This window comes from Brassica napus, chromosome C2, assembly GCF_020379485.1.
Source record: "Brassica napus cultivar Da-Ae chromosome C2, Da-Ae, whole genome shotgun sequence".
In the NCBI taxonomy this organism is placed as follows: domain Eukaryota; kingdom Viridiplantae; phylum Streptophyta; class Magnoliopsida; order Brassicales; family Brassicaceae; genus Brassica; species Brassica napus.
In genome coordinates, this window is record NC_063445.1 from 44,539,579 (window position 1) to 44,564,582 (window position 25,004).

Consider the following 25,004-nt stretch of genomic DNA (forward strand, 5'->3'; position numbering starts at 1 on the left):
CTTCCAACTGGGTAAACACGAGAGTGTACTACAATGCCCAGGCTGTGGAACATCCTTCTCAAGTTGTGTGTTCATTTGCTGAGTTTCCAGAAGACCACTACTCCTTTATGGTGAGCTTAAATGAAAGCTATGTGCCAAGAAGCTATGAAGAAGCAATGATGATTCAAGAATGGAGGGATTCAGTCAATGCTGAGTCTGATGCTATGAATAGAAATGATACATGGTATGAGAGTGAGTTACCTAAAGGAAAGAGAGCTGAGTTTTGCAAGTGGATCTTCACTATCAAGTACTTGCCTAATGGAAAGATTGATAGGCGCAAGACAAGGCTGGTAGCAAGGGATTTCACACAAACCTATGGAGAGGACTACATTGATACCTTTGCACCGGTTGCGAAACTCTATACCATTCGGATTGTACTATCTGTTGCAACTAACCTTGAGTGGGATCTTTGAATGCTTTTCTCCAAGGAGAGCTTAAAGATGAAGTCTATATGCTACCACCTCTGGGCCTTGAAGGGATGGTGAAGCCGGGAAATGTTCTTTGACTGAAGAAAGCCATCTATGGGTTGAAGCAATCACCTAGAGCATGGTACAATAAGCTAAGCACAACATTGAATGGGAGAAGATTCAGGAAGTCCGAGCTTGATCACACTCTCTTTACTCTCACTACTCCATCAGGCATCATTGTCTTTCTTATGTATGTGGATGATATCATCATAACAGGCAGTGATAAGGAAGGAATCCGAGCCACCAAGAAGTTTCTGCAATCAGTATTTGATATAAAGGACTTGGAAGAGATGAAGTATTTTCTTGGGATTGAGTTGTGCAGATCCAAGGAAGGGTTATTCATCTCTCAAAGGAAGTATGCATTGGATCTCTTGAAGGATGCTGGTGCGTATGGAGGAAGAACAGCCAAGATGCCCATGGAGGATGGGTACAAGGCTCCACGTGAGGGGTAGATTGAAGATATCAAACTGTTCCATGATCCAAAGTTGTATATGAAGCTTGTGGGGAAACTGATATACTTGACTATCACGAGGCCAAACATATGCTTTGATGTGAACCAAGTAAACCAGCATATGCAAGCTCCAAAAGAGCATCACTGGCACATGGTGGAGAGGGTTCTCATGTACCTGAATGGAACTCAAGGGCTTGGTATATGGATGGGCTGCAATAAAAGCACTGAAGTTGTGGGTTATTGTGATGCTGATTGGGCTGGAGATAGAGCAGATATAAGGTTTACAACTGGCTATTGCACTTTCATTGGTGGAAACATCACTACAAGAAAACAGCGGCATACCGAGGGAAAAAATCGTCGGTATGTCGTCGGAATAACGTTATTCCGACGACATACCGACGAAACAAGTCCTCGGAAATAACTCCTCGGAAATTCATTTTTCATCGGAAATCCCTCGGAAATTTCCGACGGAATTCCGAGGAAATGAATTTCCGAGGAAACTCCGAGGACCACCAGTTCGTCGGAAAGGTCCTCGGAATATACTGAGGGAGAACTTCCTCGGGATATTTCGATGGACTTTCCGATGGTCCAATCTTCGGAAGTTCCGACGAAATATTCCTCGGAATTTTCATCATTAATTCCCGAGGTACGGAGGAGGAGGAGCGGGTGCAACAGGGGGAGCGAGAGGAGCAGAAGCGGGAAATGGAGAGGGAGATGTATGGTAGGAGCTGTCGGGCGAAGCGGAATCCTGAATCTGGCTGGAATCCCGAGACTGGCTCCCCGTACCACCACGACCACGACGCTGTCGAGACCGAGTCTGATCATCATTAGATCTGTAAATTAAAAAAAAACATATTTTAAAATTAGTTCTAATAATTTTAATAAATAAAAAAAACATATTTAAAAAATAGTTTTTAATCACAAATAAATAAATAGTTTTACAAAAAAACGTTTTAATAAATAAAAAATAGTTTTAATAAATAAAAAATAGTTTAATAATTACAAAAAATAGTTTTAATAAATAAAAAATAGTTTAATAATTACAAAAAATAGTTTTAATAATATTAAAAAGGTTTAATAATTACAAAAAATAGTTTTAATAAATAAAAAATAGTTTAATAATTACAAAAAATAGTTTTAATAATATTAAAAATGTTAAATAAATATAGAAATTTATATTATATATATATATATATTTTTTTTTTTTAAAAAAATCCCAAATAAAAGTTTTTAAACACAAAAAATTTTTTTATAGATATTAAAAATGTTTAATAAATATATAAATGATTTTATAATGCAAAAAATAGATTTTATATACAAAAAATGTTTTCATATTATATATACATAATCATCAATTAGATTTTTATAACCACAAAATTAATAAAAACAAAAAAAAAAATTCCAAATCAAGTGAATACCATAATCAAACTCGATTTTACACAATCCTACCATTCACCCTAACAAAAATCTATAAATATCATTCCAAAATCATCAAATCTACTTAAAAACCTAACAAATCTAACCTAAGAGAGTGGGATAGGGTTCATACATGAACAGTGACTGAAATTGAGGAGGATTAGGGCGGAAATCGCGAGAGGGAAGAGAGGGTTCGCCGGAAATCGCGAGAGAGCTTCGGCTTTCGGTGGAGAGAGGAAGAGAGAAATGGGGAAGAAGATCTGGTTCGACCTAATAAATGGAGGCGTCCGACGGAAAATGTCTGTCGGAATTTCCTCGGATTAGTTAAATATTTCCGTCGGAATTTCCTCGGAAATCATTAATTCAATTTTCGCGAAATATTTGGCGGCTTGGTTTACCCGGTGAAAAACCCCTAGTTCCTCGGAATTTCCTCGGAATATTCCGAGGGAATTCCGAGGAAATCCTTATCTTCCTCGGAATTCCGTCGGAATATTCCGAGGAAATTCCGAGGAAAAAGGGTTTGGGGTTTCAAAACATCGATTTTTTTTGCCGTATTTCAATTCTTATACAATTGTAATGCATACCATTGAGGATTCTTTGTATAGATGATCATAAACCATGAAATAACAAAATTTCAAAAATAATTGTAAGTATTCCTTTTACCGTTTTATTAAAGTGTATAAGTGTTTCTCTTATGTTGTGTGGTTTTCGTTCATGCAATCGTAAAAGTGTTTGTTATTGGGTAAAACACCAAAGTTTGACTTCATAATCTGGTTAAGACACTTAATGAAGGTTATATACGTGTTATTCAATCCGCAAAACGTTGTTTTCGGTTAAAAACCCCTAGTTCCTCGGAATTTTCTCGGAATATTCTGAGGGAATTCCGAGGAAACCCTTATCTTCCTCGGAATTTCGTCGGAATATTCCGAGGAAATTCCGAGGAAAAAGACTCTATAATCAAATCCCTAAATCGACAAGGTCTATTCCGAGGAAAACCTATCTTCCCTCGGAATTTCCTCGGTATTTCTATTAAAAAAAAAAAGTCGATGCTAGTCTGTTTCCGAGTCATCATCACCAGATGAATCTGAATCTGGATCTTGGTGAAACTCTCCAATCACTGGTTCATCCTCTACGTGAACGACGGCTTCCTCTCCGAAGTCGGTTAAATCGACTACAAGGCCAACTCCAGCTAAATCTTCTGCTGCACTTAAGTTGCCGGATGTGCTTGGTTGTAGTGGGTCTTCCAGCACAGAACTTCTCTGAACTCGGCCTCTCGGGTTGAGTCTTGTAACAGTAACCCATGGATCATCTATGTTCCTTACCCGGGGGTACTTGATATAACAAACCTGTAACATTTAAAAAATTATTAGTAAAATTATAAATTAATACACATGATGATGAATCATTCTAAATAATTAACATTTAATTACCTGATCGGCCTGAGAAGCAAGAATGAAAGGATCATAATATTGCAGCTTTCGCCTCGAATTTACTGATGTAACACCAAAGGCATCTGTTCTCACACCTCGATCTAGAGTGTTGTCGTGCCAATCACAATAGAAAACAGTACAGCGCAATCCAACCATGCCCAAATACTTGATTTCCAAAATCTCATGTATGTGTCCGTAGTATACATCATCTCCTGATGCAGAACAAATGCCAGCATCATAAGTCGTACTCGAACGTCTCTTCTTCTGAGTTGTGAATGCATATCCTCGAGTACAAAATCTCGGATATGACTTCACAACAAAGTTTGGTCCAACGACCATCTCGCGTATCCAATCGTCAAATGTTTCACCTCTGGCCAAACCAGCAGACACCTATTAATAGCACATATATATGTTATATCAATAAATGTGAATTAGTATAAATATGTGATAAATGATATTTTAATTTGTTTAAAGCACTCACATAAGTAAACATCCATCCAGCAAATTCTCTCTGCTTCATTTCTTCTAGTTCGTCCTCTGTGGCGTATCTATATTCGAACCGCTTTTCTGCCATGAAAATCCTGTACATATGATGACAATAATGTAATTAATTAATATTTAAATTTCAACTTGTTAAAATAAAAATTTGTAAGCTAATTTATTCACCTCTCATATTGAAGAACATCTTCGCAGTTGGTGAGCAAATATGTTTGCAAATTACTGCGCTCCTGCTCAGTAAGTCGACGGTCCTTTGGTTTTCCGCTAAGTCGTCGAACGTCTGTGAAAATGTCTGGAACCGTAACATGATATGTTGCCCGTTCGCCTCTATCATCATGCCGAGCAGGTCTTCTGTTTTTGGTTTGAACTTCTGCTGGAAAGTAGTACTCGGCAAAGTTTGAAGTTTCTTCATTGATCATCTGTGCGACTATAGAACCTTCCACCCTACTTAAATTTTTCACCATCTTCTTCAAATGGAACATATACCGCTCATACAGATACATCCATCTATACTGCACATGACCACCAAGTTCCAATTCTCTTGCCAGGTGAATTACAAGATGCTCCATAACATCAAAAAATGAGGGAGGAAATATCTTCTCAAGGTTGCACTGAATCACAGCTATGTTAGTCTTCAAATTTTCAATACCTTCAAGAGTCACTGATCTCGTGCATAAATCACAGAAGAAACCACTTATCCCTGCAATTGCTTCATGAACATTTCGTGGTAATAGTTCCTTGAAGGCAAACGGAAGGAGGCGCTTCATCATTACATGGCAATCGTGGCTTTCCAAGCCAGTAAACTTTCATTCCTTTCTGTCGATACAGTTACGCAAATTAGATGCGTAACCGTCTAGAAATTCCACATCGTTTGAAATCCAATCAAAGAACGCATCTTTTCCCTCTGCATCAAGTCGGTATATGGGAAACGGAGCCCTACCATTCTCATCAACATGAAGTTCTGAACGAGCACATATATCGACTAAATCCAGTATTGACTTCAAATTATCCATTTTTTTACCTTGAACATTAAGGATCGTGTTCATGAGATTGTCAAAAAAGTTCTTCTTAATATGCATGACATCTAAATTATGCCTTAGCAGATGATCCTCCCAGTATGGCATATCCCAGAAAATATTTTTTTTGTGCCAGTTATGTAGGTCTCCAACAGCATCTACCGGAAAACGCTCATGTCCACCGACGTCTGGCGTCCTTTCTGCACCAAAATCTCTTAGTTGTGTCTTCAAATCCTTCCCACAAATTTCCGGAGGTGGACTGTCAAACACCCTCTTGTTCTTCGTAAATAAATTCCTACTCCTACGATATAGATGATCAGGTGGTAGGAATCTCCTGTGACAGTCAAACCAACACGTTTTTCTTCCGTGTTTTTGTTGGAAAGCAGCAGTGTTATCTTGACAATATGGACATGATAGCCTTCCATGCGTTGTCCATCCAGATAACATACCATATGCTGGAAAATCACTTATTGTCCACATTAGTACTGCCCGCATTTGAAAGTTTTCTTTACACGAAACATCGTATGTTTCAGCACCTTGAGCCCATAGTTGTTGCAACTCATATATTAGTGGCTGAAGAAACACATCAAGTGATCTCTTAGGATGCTCTGGTCCGGGAACGAGAATCGAGAGAAACAAAAACTCTCGTCGCAAGCACAAGTTTGGGGTAGGTTGTATGGTGTAAGAATGACTGGCCATAGAGAATATTGTCTTCCGCTCTTGCCAAACAGGCTGAAACCATCAGTACATAATCCAAGGTAGACATTTCTTCTCTCATATGCAAAGTCGGGATACTTTGATTGGAAATGCTTCCACGCTTTTTCATCTGAAGGATGTCTGATCTCGCCATCTGTTGAGTGGTCCGCATGCCATCTCATTGGTTGCGCTGTGCGTTCAGACAGATACAACCTCTGCAACCTTTCCGTCAAAGGCAAATACCACATCCTTTTATATGGCACTGGAACTCTTCCACTCGTATCTTTATAACGAGGCTTCCCACAAAATTTGCATGTAACCCGCTGTTCATCCGCCCTCCAATAAATCATGCAGTTGTCGCTACATACATCTATTACCTGATACGATAAACCAAGACCAGCTACGAGTTTCTGAACCTCGTAGTATGAACCAGGAGCTACATTATCCTCGGGTAGAATATCTTTTACAAAATCAGCAATCGCATCCACACAGTCTTCAGCCAAATTATAATCTATTTTAATGTCCATCAATCTTGTAGCAGATGATAAAGCTGAATGACCATCTCTGCAACTTTCGTACAATGGTTGCTTTCCAGCATCCAACATATCATAAAATCTCATAGCTTGTGCATTGGGTAAATCTTCCCCTCTAAAATGATCATTTACCATCTGCTCAGTACCTACACCATAATCTACATCCGTTCTAATTGGTTCTTCTAATCTAACCGCTGGCTGAGGTTCGCTAGTACTACCATGTTCATAATCAGTTTCCCCATGATGATACCAAATTTTGTAACTTCGTGTAAACCCACTCAAATATAGATGAGTCCAAACATCCCACTCTTTAATAACCTTTCTATTTTTACAATTAGAGCAAGGATATCTTAACATACATGTTTTTGCTTCCGGTTGTCGGTGAACAAACCCCATGAATTCGGTTATACCTCGTTGGTATTCTTTCGTAAGCAATCTCGTGTTCGGATCCAAATGAGGTCGATCGATCCAAGAACGAAAATAATTTTAAGAAGACATGTTTTTTATGAATCAAATCCGTGTGTAAAGAGAGTAAGAGGGAGGATGAAGATATAGAGTGAATGAAGACAAAGAGGGGTGCTTGTATTTATAGTTGAAATCCTACCGACAGACCGAGGAAATTCTGATGGAATTCCGACGCCAACGGCTAGTTCGTCAGAATTTCCTCGGAATTTTTAAAATCCCCCAACGGCTCTCCAACAGCTATAATATATCATCGGAATTCATTGGTTTTTTCCGAGGAATACATTTCTCCTCGGTATTCCATAAGAATATTCCGACGGATTGATATTTCCTCGGAATTTCGTCGGTATATTCCGAGGAAATTCCGAGGAAACCAAATTTTGTGTTTCCTCGGAATATCCTCGGAAATTCCTCGGGATATTCCGAGGATTTCATTTTCCGTCGGAATGTCCATCAGAATACCGCTGTTTTCTTGTAGTGCATGGTTACTTGGAAGAGTAAGAAGCAAAAGGTTGTATCATGCTCTAGTGCTGAAGCTGAGTATAGAGCTATGCTAAAGCTCACCAACGAGTTGGTATGGATCAAAGGGATCCTCAGACACTTGGAGATTGAGCAAGCAACACCAATGACATGCATTGTGACAATCAGGCGGCTATACACATTGCTACAAACTCAGTGTTTCATGAGAGGACAAAGCACATTGAAGTAGACTGCCACAAAGTGAGGCAGATGATAGTCTTGGGAGTGATCTTGCCATGTTATACAAGAAGTGAAGATCAGTTAGCAGATGTGTTCACCAAGGCAGCAAGACAAAAGACTATGGAGTCCATTCACATCATATTGGGACTCATAGATCTTGGCAAGAGAAGGAGTTGATCCCCTAAGTCATGAGGTCTTTACTGTTTTTCCCTCATCAAGGGTTTGTCCCAATGGGTTTTCCTTGGTGAAGTTTTTAATGAGGAAGATCTCATGGCTATCCAAGCTTAGACTTTCACTATCCAAGCTTATACTTTCACAAAGCTAAGATTGAGGGGAGTGTTGAGATGAAATCAATATATGAGAAGAGAAAGACATGAGGAGTTGAGTATGATGAAGAGGGATGAGCTTAGGAGGAATGGGCAAGGCCGTACAAGACCGTCCATGGCCGTACATGCTTGGACGAGTGAAACATCAACCAAGGTTAAACCAAAGTTATCCGAGTAACTTTGGATGGTAAAGAGAAGCCATATTCCCTTAGCTAAAGGCATCAGACCGTTGCAAGGGAAGAGGAGGCGCGTGTGACAGGGTGGAGAAGAGCTGGATAAAACAAAATGAGCTTTATGCACAAGGAAGAAGCTCATTGGATTGTTTGGATTAAAGCAAAACCTTATCTCTTGTAATAGTGTCTCATCTGAAACCCTCATCCTATTGTTGCCTCCAATTATATATTATAAACTCTGATCAGATTAGTAAAGTAAGAAGTTTGGGATTATCTCTCTAGACTCTCTCTCTTGTTCATGATGATTCGTAAATACTCCTAGACATGATTACTACCTAATCTCTCTACAAATCTCCCTTAATCTTCTCTAATCAACCTTTAATCTCTCAATACCTACTCTATTCTCTAAAATCATAAGGGTTTCACGATTTCCAGATCCATTTGTCAAAACCCATATTCTACTCGGTTTTGAGCGTGTGAGGCTTGGAGCGGTCTCTCTCGTCGTGGATTTGATGGTCAGGCTCTCGATGGTGTGGTGTGGTGGTCGCTAGCTGTTCTCTTCCATCTTGGTGCCTCGACGGCGACGTCTCTTTTAACTTCCCTTTCCGAGGGCGACAACGAGTTTCTCCTCCTCTTTGGCATGTGACGGTGCTCAGTCCTCCGGAGTGTGTTGGTCGATTCTCCCAGTGGCATGTGTTGCTCAAGGCTCCACCTTGTGTGAGGAGTTGTCTATGCTCAGGCAATGGTTAGCTGGAAAGCTCCTCTTTTTCTTGGTTGTCTCTATCTCTTGGTCTTGTCGTGTGGTGACCCCCTCTCTGGTTAAGCGTTATCCGGTTAGGGGTCTCAGTACCGGTTATCCCCCATTGGTTGGTTGGTTGGTTGGTTGGTTTGGACTGTGTCTGTTCTTAACCAGTTACATTAGTTAGAATATGTTTCTTGTTCTGAGAGTAGAACTGTGTGAGGTTTTATTTGAGTTTGTGAGTCTCACAGCTAGGATCTTTCCTCCTAGGCAGCATGGTTTGAGTTTTTTTTATCCTGATGTTGTTGCATGGCCATTTGGCCTTGTTCGACAGGACGAATCCTTTTCATCTTAGATGCAGGTACAATTCTCTATAGGCAAGGCAGCTCTATGTCATCCCGATTGTCAGTGTCAGTGGATTGTGGGTCGTCCGTTCGGGTGTGGAGTCCTTCGTATTGTGCTTTAAAGACTAAAGTGAATGCGAATGAGATGCTTCATGCTCTTTACTTGGATTACTCAACAAAGCAACGATGATGAAGTCTGATCTGAATCTGGTTCCCGCCAGCTTGGCTGTGTCGTCTTACGGAGTCTAGTTTGCTAGGTTATATGGTTGTACCGCTTTTATTCGAACCAAACTTAGGGTAAACTTTTAAATTCACCTCTCCTTCCAGGACCAATCAAAGTGTCACATAGATAATTAATTAAAAATATTAAATTTATTTTAAAATAACTTAAAAAAAAGAATAATGCCAATTTTAAAGATGATGACGCCGCTAACTAAACCGTAAACCCTAAATCTTAAATTCTAAACCCTAAACCTTAAATCCTAAACCCAAACCCTATACCCTATACCCTATACCCAAATCCTAGACCCTAAACTCAAATTGTATACCCTAAACCCAAACTGTATACCCTAAACCCAAACCATAAACCCTAAACCAAAACCATATACCCTAAACCTAAATCCTAGACCCTAAACCCAAACCTTATAGCGTATAGGTTTAGGGTTTGGGTTTACGGTTTGGGTTTTAAGTCTAAGATTTGGGTTTAGGGTATACGATTTGGGTTTAGGGTCTAGGATTTGGTTTAGGGTATAGGGTTGGGATTTAAGGTTTATGGTTTAGGTTTAGGGTCTAGGATTTGGGTTTAGGGTATAGGGTTTGGGTTTAAGATTTACGGTTTAGGGTTGAGAATTTAAGATTTTGGATTTACGGTTTAGCAGGCGGCGTCAGCATTGTTAAAATTAGCATTATTCTTTTTGTTAGTTATTTTTTAATTAATTATCTACGTGGCATTTTGATTGGTTCTAGAAAGAGAAGTGAATTTAAAGGTTCACCCTAAATTTTGTTCCTTTTATTCAAATTCTTTTGTTGTATTTTCCAGCTTATTCCCTTAGTTGGGGTTTTATGGAATAAAAGTAGAAAAAATTGCCAAAATAGAACAGAAAAACAGTTACATTGTCCTTTTGCCATAAATCTTTTTTTGGTCCATTTTGAACTTAGATATCTCTGGCTAACTTTAGAAAATTCATATCAATTATTTTAAGAGTTAGAAAAGTATGGAAATTTATACCAAATGTAAATAAACAAGAAATAATCATATGAAAAATATTTTAGTTGACTAAATATTAGGGGAACACAATTTCATTTTTTGATCTACGAATAGTAGAAAACACAATCTAGAGTCTGCGAGCATGTAGATTGTAGTTTCGGTTAACTACATAAGTATTTGTAACTCTTCGAACGTAATATCAACTTAATGCTCATTAGTCCATCACCACAGATTGAATTAACAACCGTTTTCCCTATGATCTGAACTACAGTAGATTTGATGAACTACGTTTTACTATTATATCTACTAACACTGAAACATAAAATCTGCATATATATTTATACTCTACGACATTGTGATTGTGTTATCTACCTCAATATGATATTCTACCTTAGCGGGATTTCGTAGTCTACCAGTATGTCTTCAGTCTACAGACGACAAAATATGATTTCTACCAAATTCGTAATCAGAATATTCCTTAAATCTCTCCAAATCTGCTAAGAAAATATTTTCTAAATCTTAATTTTCCAAAATTTTCGTGTTTCTATATCAATTCTTTTTAAAAAAATCAACAAATACATTAAATTCTAATTTTTAAAACACTAAATTTAATTTGTTAAACACTAAACTTTAACTTATTAAACATTAAATTCATAATCACTATTTATTTGATTTAGGCTTTAGGGTTTGAACCCTATGTGATTAAGGGTTTAGGGTTTAAACCCTATTTGTGGTGTGAACTATATTTGTAAATCTTAGTCAAATAACATGTTTGATGTGATGACTTATTAGACACATAAATAGCTGTTTCATCATTGTGATTTGTAAAAAAATGTGTATAGCTTGCTTGTTAACTCACACACATATTCTCATATTATCTTAGTTGATGACACTCGTACAGTCTCTGAAAATGGCCACAGCTGAATAAGTGTTCTTAGTAACACAAGTACAATCATGTAAACCCTGAAAATTGTCTTACCCTAATCATAACTTTTGAAACAATGGATTCAAAAATATGGACAAGCTTTCTTTTGAGGTGTATCGAAGACATGCTGCAAAGTAATAATAGAGAGCCACGTAGTCCTTAGAATGGCTCTTGTGAGAGAAAATCATGAGAAAAGAGTAAAACAACTCACAGCTAAAACACATTTACTATTGTTTACAAGAATCCGAGTACAACACGTAACACATACATAATGATTACCAGTAACTAAATCCAAAGTCATATCAACTATCACTAAGTATCCACTAGTCAAGCTTGAACAACCTTGAAGTAGTTTCCAACAGGAGAAACATAGATAAGCTAAGAAAGTGTATTCTGGTGCAGGCGCAAGACCAAGAACAACTTCAGTTCCCATTAGGAACAGTCTATTATATAAGGAACCTTTACCCGGAGGTAGAACCTGAAAAGAAGACAAAATCATTTTAACAACCTCTTCTGCATATGCCATGAAAAGAAAAACACAAAATGAGTTATTCACTCAGCCATCTTCGTCTATTTGTAGTTCCTCATTCTATATTAGCAAAATACGTATAAAATTTCATGTATTTCTAATGAATCATTCGTTCTCTTCATACCCTCGTTCCTACAGCTTCTAATTTCCCGTAAAGGAGAGAAGTCAGTAACCAAATGTGAAGCTCCACACTCTGTAATGAAATCAGGGATCGTCTCCCTTTCATCTCCCTTAATTATAACAATCAAAAGTTCATCTCACATTAAGCTGAACCAAAATATTATTAAGCTACTCATCGAAGATCAGTGCTTTCTTACAAAACCATAACAAGGAAAGAACAAAGACTGTTTTGAACCACTTGATAGTAAAATACAGATCACCAGTTATGGTTAATCAATAATCTAGATTTTAACATGTACCACGTTGCAAAAACATCCTGAAACTATGTCCGAGATTGTGTTATCCAGCTTTCTTAAGAGAGATCTCATGTTCTGCAGTCTCTTGTTTCATGCATGAGCAGAATGGTTTGACAGATTCAGTACATGGAGTTGGCTGCTAGAGTCTTGATATGAGCCAATGGGAGGGCTTGTGATTCATGCACACCATCAGGTTCATCTGCCAATGTTCCGAACAAATGAGATTTCAGGACTCTGTGATGCTTACCGCATCAAAGACAAGAGACTGGCTCTAGTGTATTACCGCTTAAGAAATCTATTGCAAGTAAGATCCCACTGTTACATGAACACAAATAATTGATTGTAAGGATAAGGACAATAGCTAGCAGATTGCTTATGCAACCTAAATTCGAGTGTAACAAACTTGTCTTTGCGTTGAAGCTGATCAATTCAAATGCTTTCTCCAAACTCAAGTTACCAAAAGCAATGACAAGATCAACTTATAGTGTTAAGAAAAATAATAAAAAAAATTAAGCAAGATAGTTTCCTTTGAATACAAATAGGTGGAGCAACCACAGCAAAGACACATAAAGCAACGTGGAACTGCAGCAAGAATACAGTTTCAGATATGATTTTACCCAGGAAAAAATGTTAATAACATCATCTACGAACCTATAGCCTTTGCTTTTTCTTCTTCACGGTGCTCCTCTCTATCTCTACCTTCTTTACCGACGTACGAAGATTTAATTTTAAGTCGGAGGGAGCGACGCGTGGGTTCCAAACCCGCCAGAAAAATAAGGATCTTGGTTTTCAGCTCCGGTGACTTCTCCACCGGGATCAATGGCACCTAAAGATATGATCAAAGTTGCAGTAATAAAAAGGGCTTAGGGTTCATCGGGAAGAGATATTTCTTTTGTTTTTACCTTTATTTAATTATATAAATTGTTGGGTTTTATATATAATTATATCAATTATTGGATTATAAATTAGGAGGGCTTAATTGGGTTAACACAAAAAATTATACTATATGTACAATGTATAGATCAATTTATGGTATAGGGATAATGTAGTTATTTTTTTTGTTCTATATTTACAAATTTCTCATAAAACTATTTAACTTAAAAAATCTTAAGTTTAAGGTTTTCTGTTGTTTGATTTGTCTTAATATAACTGAAGTCTTTGGCATTTTATACACACTCAAAATTAGGGCTGGGCAAAAAATCCGGATCCGAAAAACTGAACCGAACCCGATCCGAAAAAGTAGTATCGAACCCGAACCGAAATTTATTAAATATCCGAATGGGTTCAAAATTTTGGTATTTAGATAACCGAAACCGAAACCGAACCCGATCCGAACCGAAATATTCCGGGTACCCGATTATATCCGAAATTTATTTATATACCTATATATATTAAATATTTTTAGATTTAATATATATTAAGAACATCAAAATATATAAGATACTTTTAAATTGTTCAAAATACTTATAAATATATACAAATAGTCAAAAGTAACATGTCTAAAATAGCTAAAGTACACTCAAAACACCAACAATACTTATTGATTCTTAATCCAAATATTCAAACCAAACCAATTTATATGTTAATTTTAGGTACTTTGACATATGCTATTCAAATTTATATGTAATATTTTATTTTGTTTATAGGTTTTGAGAAATTTAAAGTATATAATGAATTTTAAAAATTTTAAAATAATTTAAATGGGTTATCCGAACCCGAACCAAACCCGCAAAAATCTGAACCGAACCCGAACCGAAATTTAGAAATACCCGAATGGAGCTGAAATCTTTGAATCCGAAAATTCGAAACCCGAATAGACCAGAACCGAATCCGAATGGGTACCCGAACGCCCACCCCTACGCAAAATCTAAACGGGAATTTTTCCGGGTCAACTTTGGATTTATATATTTATCTTGTTGGATATTATTCATTTAGACATGTGCGTCTTTGTTTAAGTCCAGTTCAAACCCGATATAATCGAGTAATCTAATCGGATCATTTAATAGATCATAAAATCTTATATGTATCATTTATTTTTGGATATCTTAGATATATTTTGTGTGGAAGCTTCTTTGATACCAGAAGCTTCTAGTGTATACACCAGAAGGTTTGAATTTTAATCCCTGAAAAAATCGTATGTAAGATATTAGAAAAATACTTATAAAAGATCTTAGCATAGCGCAAAGAGTACCGTGAAGAATATATCTTATAGGATAGTTCAGGATGATATAGTTAAACGTAAATCTTCGTAAGGTAAGTACAATTGTCGGATATAGTATCGTTTATGCTACATATTTCTCAGAGTTTGCATGCTATTTTTTTTTTGTTATTTCAAATATTTTTGTTATTTTTGGTTTGAGTTTTCAAATATACTTTTAGGTTTTTAGGTCAATTTCAGATTAAAATATTTTTTTAGTTTTTTTTTTGGATATTCAAATGTATTTTTGAGCCTTCGAGTAAATCTTTGGATTTTCAATAACAGATTATATTTAACTAGGGGGCTACTAGGGGGCGTAGCTCCGTGTAAGCGCGGAGATATTAACAAATACATTTGTTACTGTAGTTTAAAAATGTTATAAGAGATGGAGTCAAGTGTTTTGTTTAGTATAGTTGTAGTGGTTTATAATAGAAAATAAAAATTTCATGTAAAACTATATGACGTGGTTGTAGTGGATAAAGTAGAAGCATAGAATGAAATGTGAGCAAATTGGTTGTGAATATAAACTTATATTACTGATTAAACCTTTAAAGTTGTTTCATTAATAATTAACATTGAATACTTTATGGCGTTTACTTTTTCTAATCAATAATTAATATAATGGAAACATGAATCTTTTATGGTTACGTATGTTTTACTATGCAAACATGTAGTTGTGCAGTTTGGTAAGTTGATTACGAAAGTTTACGTCAACTCTTTTCTAAAAATATTAAATTTGAGAAACTGTTCTATTCTTGCTGAAAAAAATAACCAAAAAACAGGAAAAATGGAAAGTATTGCAAAGTAAAAAAAATAGGGAGAGCATATTAATTTGTTGAAACAACGACCAGTTTACTGATTCTGCTAAAGCGTAGTCAATTCTTACATACGTAGTTTTTATTTAAAACAAAAAAATCTCAGAAGCTAAAGAGGTTTTGAAATTTAAAACACCACCAAAAGGGATAATCTCAATCGCACATCTTCTGTATTAATTAGAAAGCTTCTGAATCATTTTCTTTCCAGTCTTTGCGATGTCATCTTCGATTTCTCCACATTGCTCTCGGAGCTGCAGCTGCAAACATCACAACATCGATTATACAATAGGAAATTCAGAATCATACACCAGACCAAACTCCTAAGGGCTCGAGACTGTTTTTCTGACGCTTTCGAGCACATTAAATATGTTAACTTGTTGTGCTTACTCACAAAAGGAAGCAAGTGATCATCATCAAGCAGCTACCAACCCACTAGTCTCATCTTATCCCAGTTCTAATTGATCTCAAAAATAATATTCAGAAAGGTACTGCAGATTTGAGTTGTATTTTGGGAACCAAGTGAAAAAAAACATACCTAATCGAATGGCATCACAGCCTTTCATTATCTTCTTCTTGCAGACATCAATAAACATCCTATAGATTAGAATAATCAAATCCGAGATAGTATCTTTCTAATGCATGCTACATTTTTATTCCAAGAGCATAAAAGCCTCTAAGAAGTTTTCAAAAATAAGAAATAAAACTTACTCCCATGGAACATCTCCGACAAGCATCCAATCTCCATCTTTGTCTTCATAAGTGAGCACAGAGTCTTTTCCATTCAGAAGATCCTTGAGCTTGGTCTCACAGAGTTTATCCTTCCTTGTAGCTTTGTTAGATCCACATTGACCTAAACACCAAATAATCCATTGCACTCATCGATCTACCATGAGATTTCTAACAAAGCATCATTATAACAATCACAGAAACATCTCACCAAGAGTAAAAGTGGTGAACATTTTCTCCAAGGCTGTAGAAAGCTCCATGTAGTTAGTGTAGCTGATCAGGTCAACTTTCCTTAGATAAGGAGCACCATCCATGCTGACTTTAACAAAGAAGGCCGCAGAACCTGGCTACCCATCAACTTCATCAATGTTCTTACAAGTGGTCGCCAATGTGTTCTTCCTGAAAGATCTCACTGGAGGCCAACCAAGATCTATGCCCTGAAGAAAAACATAAAAATTCAAAATTTACCCTTCAGCTGATGAAAGAAATAAAAATATAAAAAGTCCTATATTACTTGGCTGCAGGTGGGCTAGAGCTATTGTTTGTAGTGCTCCCATGTCCCTTGGGGACGTTCCGTGGCACATCCTTCTTCATTACATATTGGCTAGCTACCCCTTCAGGAAACGTCCACTTTTTCTCAGTATAAACTGAACTTTTGTTCCCCGAGGCAATGTTCTTCAGAGACGAAAAGGGGCAAATCTCATCTTTCAAAGGAACCAAGGGCAAGAAGGGCCTCTCATCGAGCTTTGCATAGCTCAGTAAGTGGAGATCCGTGTCTCTAACAAGAGATCGTGATCCAGGAAGCCAAGTGTCAGATCCGTAGCCTTGAGCCTAATAGCAGCTTTGTCATCTTCAGCAAGGCCCGAGAGAGTTGAGCTTCTAACATAATAAGAAGAACAATCAGAGATCCCCAAATAGTTATGCTTCTTGAGTCCTCCTCCTGCTGTGGGTGAAGAACTTGCCATAGAGACATTGCTCTGCAGCTCTTCCTCCGGTGACGTTTTTGATTCGTCGTACTCTCAGCCCGCTCATATTTATAGATTTGGGATGAAGGAAACGGAGGCGTCGACATGGAAACTCGATCCAATGGAATTAAAAATTATGGCAGAATTAAAAAAAATACATTGAACCATAGGGAAGGTGAAGAGGTAACGAATTGGAGGCGAAGAGATGTATCGAAAGAGGGATTAGCCGTTTCGTGATAGGTGTTTTTAGAAAGCTTATGATTCAGAAGCTTAAATTGATGAATTACAGGGGATAGAGCATACCTTTTTATAGTCGAAAATTATGAGATAAGAATTAAAGGGGATGCATTCACAAATAGATTGAATGCTTTGATGACGTTTCGCTTCAGTGTACTCTCGTTATGGTTTCAGATTGTTCCGAAAGATGAACAGACATGGGTTTCTGAAGTTTTCGCACACGTCGTAGTGACCAAGACATTGGGCCACCAGTGTAAAACAATTAAAAGCCCAACTTAAAACAAAGCTTTCAAACGCATAAAAGGACACGTGTCAACTTTTCCTACACTCAATTAGTGACGTGTCATTCTACGTGGACACTTTAGGAGAGAAGGAAAGACAATTTTATATATAAAGACTAGGTTCGTCCCGTCCTACGGGCGGGATATACTTTACTTGCGATCTAGATTATTATTTTTGTATGATTTTATGGTTTATGTTTTAGGTTTGCATTTGTAAGTGATAGATATGATAATGATTTTTGTCTGTTAGAAATTTTTACGTGAGGAGGGATTAAATATGATAAGATATATTTTGCTTGTTTACAATAGTTGTTTAAGAGTTGTGGCATTGATATGTTGTGAGGGCTTCAAATGGTTTTTATGTTGTTTTCTTTTACAAAATTTTGATCTCATATTCGGTGTATTGTGGTTTGTAATATTTCGGGTTCGGAATGATTGGGTTGTGGATAACTATTTTGTGTATGTTATAAGAATAATTACTCTTTATGTTGAAATCATAATCTTTCGACATGCTAAAGGAGTGGAAGTGGTGATTATTTGAAGTTGCATTTTTTTATTAAAAGTAGAATGTTATATTGAATCCAAAAAGGGTAATAAAGCAAAGTTAATCAAAATAAGAAAACATTGACACTCAAAATTATAAAGATCGTATTAGTTCTATAACATTTCTTTTCAATATAAAGACGCCACGTAAGGAACATTTAATCTATCTCCAGCATTTGTCAGCTCGAGACATGTCGGTTTGCCGTTCATGACAATACATAAATTTCATGGATTCTTCGTATTCTCATGTTCTGGAGTGAATAAACTCTACTTTATATAAATAGATATTCAAATAACCGAATTAAAGATCCAAACCAACTAAAAACCGATAAGAACCGACCTAAAATTGAAAATGAAGTCTTGGACTCTTGGGTCCATCCGAAAGATCCGAAACCGATCTAAACTGAACCCGACAGCGAGACCTGAATAGTAGAATGAAACGGCGTCGTTGTGTTCTGGGTGTAGAAAATATCCTCTCTTTTGTCCCCAAATCACACCTCATCGTCGCACTATCTTAGGGTTTCGTATTTGGCTCTTCCCCGAGGAATCGATCTTGCGCAGTTACAGGTTTGTCTATCTCTGGATTCATTGGGCTTTTCGATTCTTTAGATTTGTGTATCAAACTTTTGAGATTCGTCGAATTCAAATCTTCTAGGTAACTTGTTTATCTAATAGGTTGAAATCAGCAATTACTGAGATTTCTTTTGATCCTTCTGAGTACTTTTATCAATCATGGAGTATTGATTTTTCTTCTTCTTTGTGATTATCTGCTTTGTGGCCAAAGGTGCTTAAAGCAATGGGAAAGAGGAAGTCAAGGGCGAAGCCTGCTACTACTAAGCGTATGGACAAGCTTGACACTGTCTTTAGCTGTCCTTTCTGCAATCACGGCTCTAGTGTCGAATGCCAAATGTATGATTTTTTCTTACCTTTTAACGAACCCAATTCTTTTGAGTTCTTGTTCTTAAACTACTGTATATGTTGAATACTCCTCTGCTTTTTTTTTTATCAGTAATATGAAGGAGATGATTGGTATTGCAACTTGTAGAATCTGTGAAGAAAGCTTTAGCACCACCATCACAGGTTTCTTTTTCATGTTTTCAATTCTTTTAAGACATTGTTGTTGTTTTATCAATACAATAATTGGTTTTTGCTTTACATGTTTTGTTTCTTGCAGCTTTGAGTGAAGCTATAGACATGTAAGTTCAATTTGTTGCAGCAGTATCTTATTTTGTTCTTTCACCCTTTTTTTCTAAATCCTCTGCTTTGCTCGAATGTGGATGCAGCTATAGCGAATGGATTGACGAGTGTGAGAGGGTTAACACTGTGGAAGATGATGTTGAGCAAGAAGAAGAAGCCGAAGAAGAAGAAGTATATGAAGAAGAGGAAGAGGAAGATGATGAAGATGACCGTGTGTCTGTCAAAAGGAAGTTTAACTACCGAGACGATTAATCTTTATCGAAAAACCATGCAAGTCCTTGCCTTTGTACTCTAGTATCTATCTATCTGTCTGAGGAGATTACAAGAACGATCTGTATTGTTTTCTCAGTGTATGATAGACAGAAGACCAGTTTGTGATCATTACATTTAGTAAAACACAAAACAAAATCAAGAAGCTGAATGCATTCCCTTACTCCTTGTTATTATCTAGAACCTTTGTCTCCTGTTTTTCGTTTGCTGAATCAGTGATTTCAGCTCTGTACACATAGAACTTAGACACCATCAAGAAGAAGATGAAGTTAACCAAGTTTATAACCGCAAAGAGCATGTAATAGTCATCCAACCTCGACTCATTCAAGTTGTTAAGAATCCATCCTCTTCCCTGGTTCTTCGTCACCCGAGCCACTGTCGAAAGCAAGAGGCTGCTCATGAAGTTCCCGGCTGCTAAACTGGTGGTCATGTAAGATGTCCCGAGGCTTTTCATACTCTCAGGTGCTTGATCGTAGAAAAACTCAAGCTTAGCTACTTCTAAGAAAGTATCAGCCAAACCCATTAGCACAAACTGTGGCAGCAACACGAAAATGGTCAAGGGAAGTGGTACAGCGGTCTGGTGGACTAGTCCATGGTCAGCAGCGACCTTGAGCCTATACCGTTCTGTTACTGATGCAATGATCATGATTAAGATGTGGAGGAAGATACCAATTCCCATTCGTTGAAGCAATGTGATGCCTCTTGGGTTTCCGGTTAGTTTTCTGGCGAGTTTAACAAAGATCTGGTCGTATATGACTATGGTGACGAGCATGGAGAACGTAGTGAAGCCTACGAGACTTGCAGGTGGGATGCTGAAGTTGCTGGTAATGTGACGGTTGAGGAGGGTTCCTTGTTTGACGAATAGAGTGATGACTTGAGCGAGCATCATGCTTGGGACGAACGTTATGAACAGGACAGGTAACATTCTTAACATTTGTTTTGTTTCTTCTACTTCTGTTGTAGTGCAGAGACTCCATTTATTGGTCGGTCCGGTCTTGAGTGAAGCTCTGTCTAAGAATCTGCAACACATATATAGTCATATCTTTAGTCTAATGAATGTAACCAAACAAAACGAAACTCATTCAACTAGGCTTGGGCAAAAAAAAATCTGAAACCCAAAATTCAAACATAATTCGAACAAAAAAAACTTCCATGTCCAATTACACTCCTAGGAGTACCCAAATATACTCTGTAAGGTGACATAGAAATATATCTGAACTAGAAGTGTTATTGACGATACCTAAACGAATGACACAAAAGTTAGAAAATCTGAAAGAAATCCGAAAACATGCTTTCAAAAAAATCAGGTTAGTATCCTAAATAAGTACTCTAGATACTTAAGGATTATTGGTAAGTGAATTCTCATGAACTTTGAAAATTTTGAGATTCAATTGTTATTGATTCATGAATTCTAAAAGTCTTAGTAAAATTTATTGTTATTGGTTTAAGAATTTTCAAAATCTATTCAAATCTTTTGTTATTGAAATTTTTTAGTTATTATTGATTATCTCATTTTAACTAAATCCATTGTTATTGGAAAATAAATTATCTACTTTATTATTCATATGACACAACTTTCAAAATATCATATGCATTCATGAGATTTTCAAAATTCACGTGATAAAAACAAGTTGAAAACAAAGTATTAGTAAACAAATTCAACTCAAACATATATAAAACCTAAATAGAACCTGGCAGGGTAAACCCAAAAATACGATTCGAACCCGAATGCCTATATTAAACCGAATATATAAATATCCAAAATGAATGTCCTAACCAAACCGGACCATGTACACATTCGTTACCTGAGACTTCTTGTAGGATGGACTGGGAATGTTCTCTTGCTCTCATATTCCAACAAAGGGAGCTCATGGAAGCATGTGGGATCACGTGACATAGGCGCTTGAGCTTTACGAAGTGAAGCCACAATGACTCTAGCCATCTTCGTGAATGGGCTTCCCGTGGGGAGTTTATGCCGGTAGAACGGAGTACCTACCAAGAATATGATAACGGAAATCGCAAGCCCCAATGTTGGAAGCCCGTAACCTAAGGCCCATCCTACATTATCTTGAACATAAACAAGAACGGTTGTGGCAAAGAGAGTACCAAAGAAGATACTAAACATCCACCAATTGAAGAATGAATGTTTATGAATCTTCTCCTTTGGGTCAAAGACATCGAACTGATCAGCTCCTATTGTAGAAATGTTTGGTTTGGTGCCTCCTGTACCAATTGCTAAAATGTATAACGCTCCAAAGTAAACAGCTAATTGTAAAACCGAAGCCTTTTCGCAGTCTTCAACATTGGTCTTTGTACATTTCGGTGGCCTAAGGACCGGTAGAGATACTGATAATGTCAGCAACGCCATTCCCTGGGAATGATACATAAACTAAACCGGTTAAATTGATTCGAAGTTAACCGGTGTTATCTTGTTGATGATTATATAAACCGGTCATGACGGCACGACATTATGAAAGTCACCGGTGTATTCATTAATCATTCAACTATTTTTAATTTGGGTTATGGTTTCACCCTCACAGCATGCCTTTTTGGTAAAATACAATAAACTTTTGATTGTGACAATATAATTTTTTTAATGGAATATAAATTTTAATATACTATATATTGATCTTTATAAAGATCAACTGTTGACCAAAATCTTTACACGAATCCAACTACATATAGTCAAGCATTGCACGTTTGTTTCATACTGTAGATTATGAAGGTTTCGTGGGGAATTATTAATGTTTGTTTGCTAAAATATAGGGGAATATAGTATATTCTGTAAATTATACTATTTAATATAAAAACTTCATATCAATTCAAAAAAAAAAAAATCAAAACTATACGTACCCGTAACAAGAAAAGCTATACGTACCGAAAAGTAAATAGTGGAAGAGATGACAAAAGTAATATAGCGGCCGAGATGGGCATCGGCAACATAAGCACCCAATATTGGAGTGAGCCAACTGGTCCCGACCCAATTGGTCACATTGTTAGACGACTGGACCGTGCCTTGGTGCAATTTGGTAGTCATGAATATTACTAGATTGCTCGATATCCCATAATAAGCCATTCTTTCAAATATCTCGTACACTAAACATTTAACATTCCAAATATCAACCACATATACATTGTAATTAATCATATAATACACAGATATCTAAAAATAAGGGAAATTATAATACATACCAATGACGAAGGAACAAGCTTTCCAACGACCTCTTTGGGATCTTCGGACAGGATTGCCCCGAAGATCAACAGTTCCATCTTTTGTGTAATCATCTCCTACCTCTTGTAATGTCATTTCTCCCTCTATCTCTATCTTTTTTGTTCGAGAGTTGTTACTTGGTCTCATGTATTATGTATATGTAGAGAGAGGAAATGAGGGAATGAGACACTTGGAGAATCATAATCTTTACATAAATTGCTGAGTAATCACTAATTCTTGATGAGTCAGATACCTTATACAATTAATTCAGGATTATTATTTGGAAACAACCTTTGGTCAATATTATATTAGTAAAAGTACTATTGAAAATACTAAAATTTTAATAAAATGATTTTGACTAACATACAATAAAAAAGTTATCATAATAGGTGTCAAAGTATCATTATCACTTAGAGATCATAATGAGTCTTTAAAGTATATCTTTATATATAAAGTAGACTTTTTCCCTTCTTCCGACAAGTGGCAGGGGGGTTTGCTGCCACGTGTCATTTTTTTGTCTTTTTACATTTTAGATCCTTCTTCTTTTAGATTATTGCAATTTGGTTCACTATTTTCTAATTATACATTATCTAATCCTTCTCACACTAACCATCATCATTTGAATTTTGCTAATATATTTTAATCTATTTTATTGTTCAAAAAATTGCAAAACGAATAAATAAATAAGTAAAAAATATAAATGTACTTTAAATATTTAATTTATTCGCAGCTAAAAATAACATAAACTTTCGTTATTTTATTATTTTTTACTATTTTCTATTATTTCATTTACAACTATATATTTATCTTAAAATTAACCAAACTAAAGCAGAACACATAATTTAAACATAAAACCACCATAATCCCAGAGAAAAAAAATGCCAAAGAAACACTAACTCAATAAAGGTCCAGAGTTCAAAGGCGATCAAGAACGAAAACTAACTTACCCCCACTTTATCATAGAGTATCTTGGCCAGAACAATCAAAAGTCAGTAAAATGTAGAAATATAATCTTCAGATAAAGCAATCTCTCGAACACAAATGAGCGTGATCAAGGACCAATGCAAAGAACCAAGAAAGCGGGTTAGAGTAAGAATAATCAACAGAAGGCCAAAATCACCACGAAGCAGGAAGAGACATACATAACAAACGATAAGCACAACCACCAGCTAAGAGGTAAGAAGCATCTCACAAACTAAACAAGTACAAACAAGACGCCTATGCCGGGGAAGGACCACAAAATTCTGGATAGAAGGGACCAAAGCTCCAAGAGTCTAATATCACACATTTATACTAAGGGAAGAAGAGAACAACATGAGTGAGGGAGAAATGAAGCCAACCCCTGAGAAACATGAGTCCAGACTTGAGACCAGAAACAATCTTCCAAATCTACAGAGCATACTCGGAGGAGAACACTATCCAAACCTAGAGTGGCAAACATGGCGAAAGAGAGAGAGAGTCACAGAGACGCAAGCAGGGTTAAAAGCTGCAACGAGATGAAAGAACATAGCTATAAGGGTAGACAAAACGAAATCATCAAATCGTGGAGCCGTCCTCGAGCTATAGAAGTCAGATCACCAAAAACCATATCTTGAAAACCAAGACGAGAGGGGAGTAACAATGGTAAGCCAACGACGAGGAAAACAACTTCAAAGACGACTAAACTCTGACTCAACCCAAAGAGATGCAGTTCCTAACATCAGCTAAAATCTAAGGAAGAAGAGGAGCATCCAATATTGCATGGAGTAGCCTAAAATGATGCGAGAAACAACCGCACAACTGAGAACTCCTAAACCCGATCTACAATAAATACCAGAAATCTCAAGGTGAAGAAGGCGATAAAGAACAAGAGCATGAGGTGAGTCTTTTTTGGTGATGATGAGAAACACCGCATACCAGAAACGTAAAGAAAATACATAGATGTTGAAGGCTCAATGTAAAAATATGGGAAAAAAACGAAAACATCTTGAAAGTTATAATGTTCAAAAATATAAAAAAAATTAAAAGAAAATTTTGACGCTGAAACTGTAAATCTTAGAATCAACAAATGCATAAATGCAAAGTTATTGAAATTCAATATATTTTTATATTAGAGGCTCACTTCACTGCTAACAAATACTATACAGACAAAACACATTATTAAAAAAACAAAGACAAAATATATTAACATATCACTATTACTACTACATAACACAA

General features: G+C 36.6%; 3 protein-coding genes across 3 annotated transcripts; 1 reads left to right on the plus strand and 2 right to left on the minus strand.

Moving 5' to 3' along the window:
* Window positions 1–16,614: 16,614 nt before the first annotated feature.
* On the minus strand, window positions 16,615–17,069 carry LOC125582433 (auxin-responsive protein IAA9-like). Its single transcript, XM_048749132.1, has 2 exons — window positions 16,989–17,069; window positions 16,615–16,935 (listed from the first exon to the last, which is right to left on the minus strand). Exons 1-2 carry the CDS (start codon window positions 17,067–17,069, stop codon window positions 16,615–16,617), a joined length of 402 nt encoding a protein of 133 aa, XP_048605089.1.
* Window positions 17,070–18,522: 1,453 nt separating this feature from the next.
* Window positions 18,523–19,760, plus strand: LOC106381776 (transcription elongation factor 1 homolog). The gene is made up of 5 exons (XM_013821713.3): window positions 18,523–18,697; window positions 18,915–19,039; window positions 19,140–19,210; window positions 19,305–19,326; window positions 19,414–19,760. Exons 2-5 carry the CDS (start codon window positions 18,927–18,929, stop codon window positions 19,577–19,579), a joined length of 372 nt encoding a protein of 123 aa, XP_013677167.1. The 5' UTR covers window positions 18,523–18,697; window positions 18,915–18,926; the 3' UTR covers window positions 19,580–19,760.
* Window positions 19,758–23,442, minus strand: LOC106381775 (protein NRT1/ PTR FAMILY 5.2-like). The gene is made up of 4 exons (XM_048747888.1): window positions 22,790–23,442; window positions 22,476–22,693; window positions 21,403–21,968; window positions 19,758–20,616 (listed from the first exon to the last, which is right to left on the minus strand). The coding sequence occupies exons 1-4, from the start codon at window positions 22,953–22,955 to the stop codon at window positions 19,758–19,760; spliced, it is 1,809 nt and encodes a 602-aa protein (XP_048603845.1). The 5' UTR covers window positions 22,956–23,442.
* Between the last annotated feature and the right edge of the window lie 1,562 nt (window positions 23,443–25,004).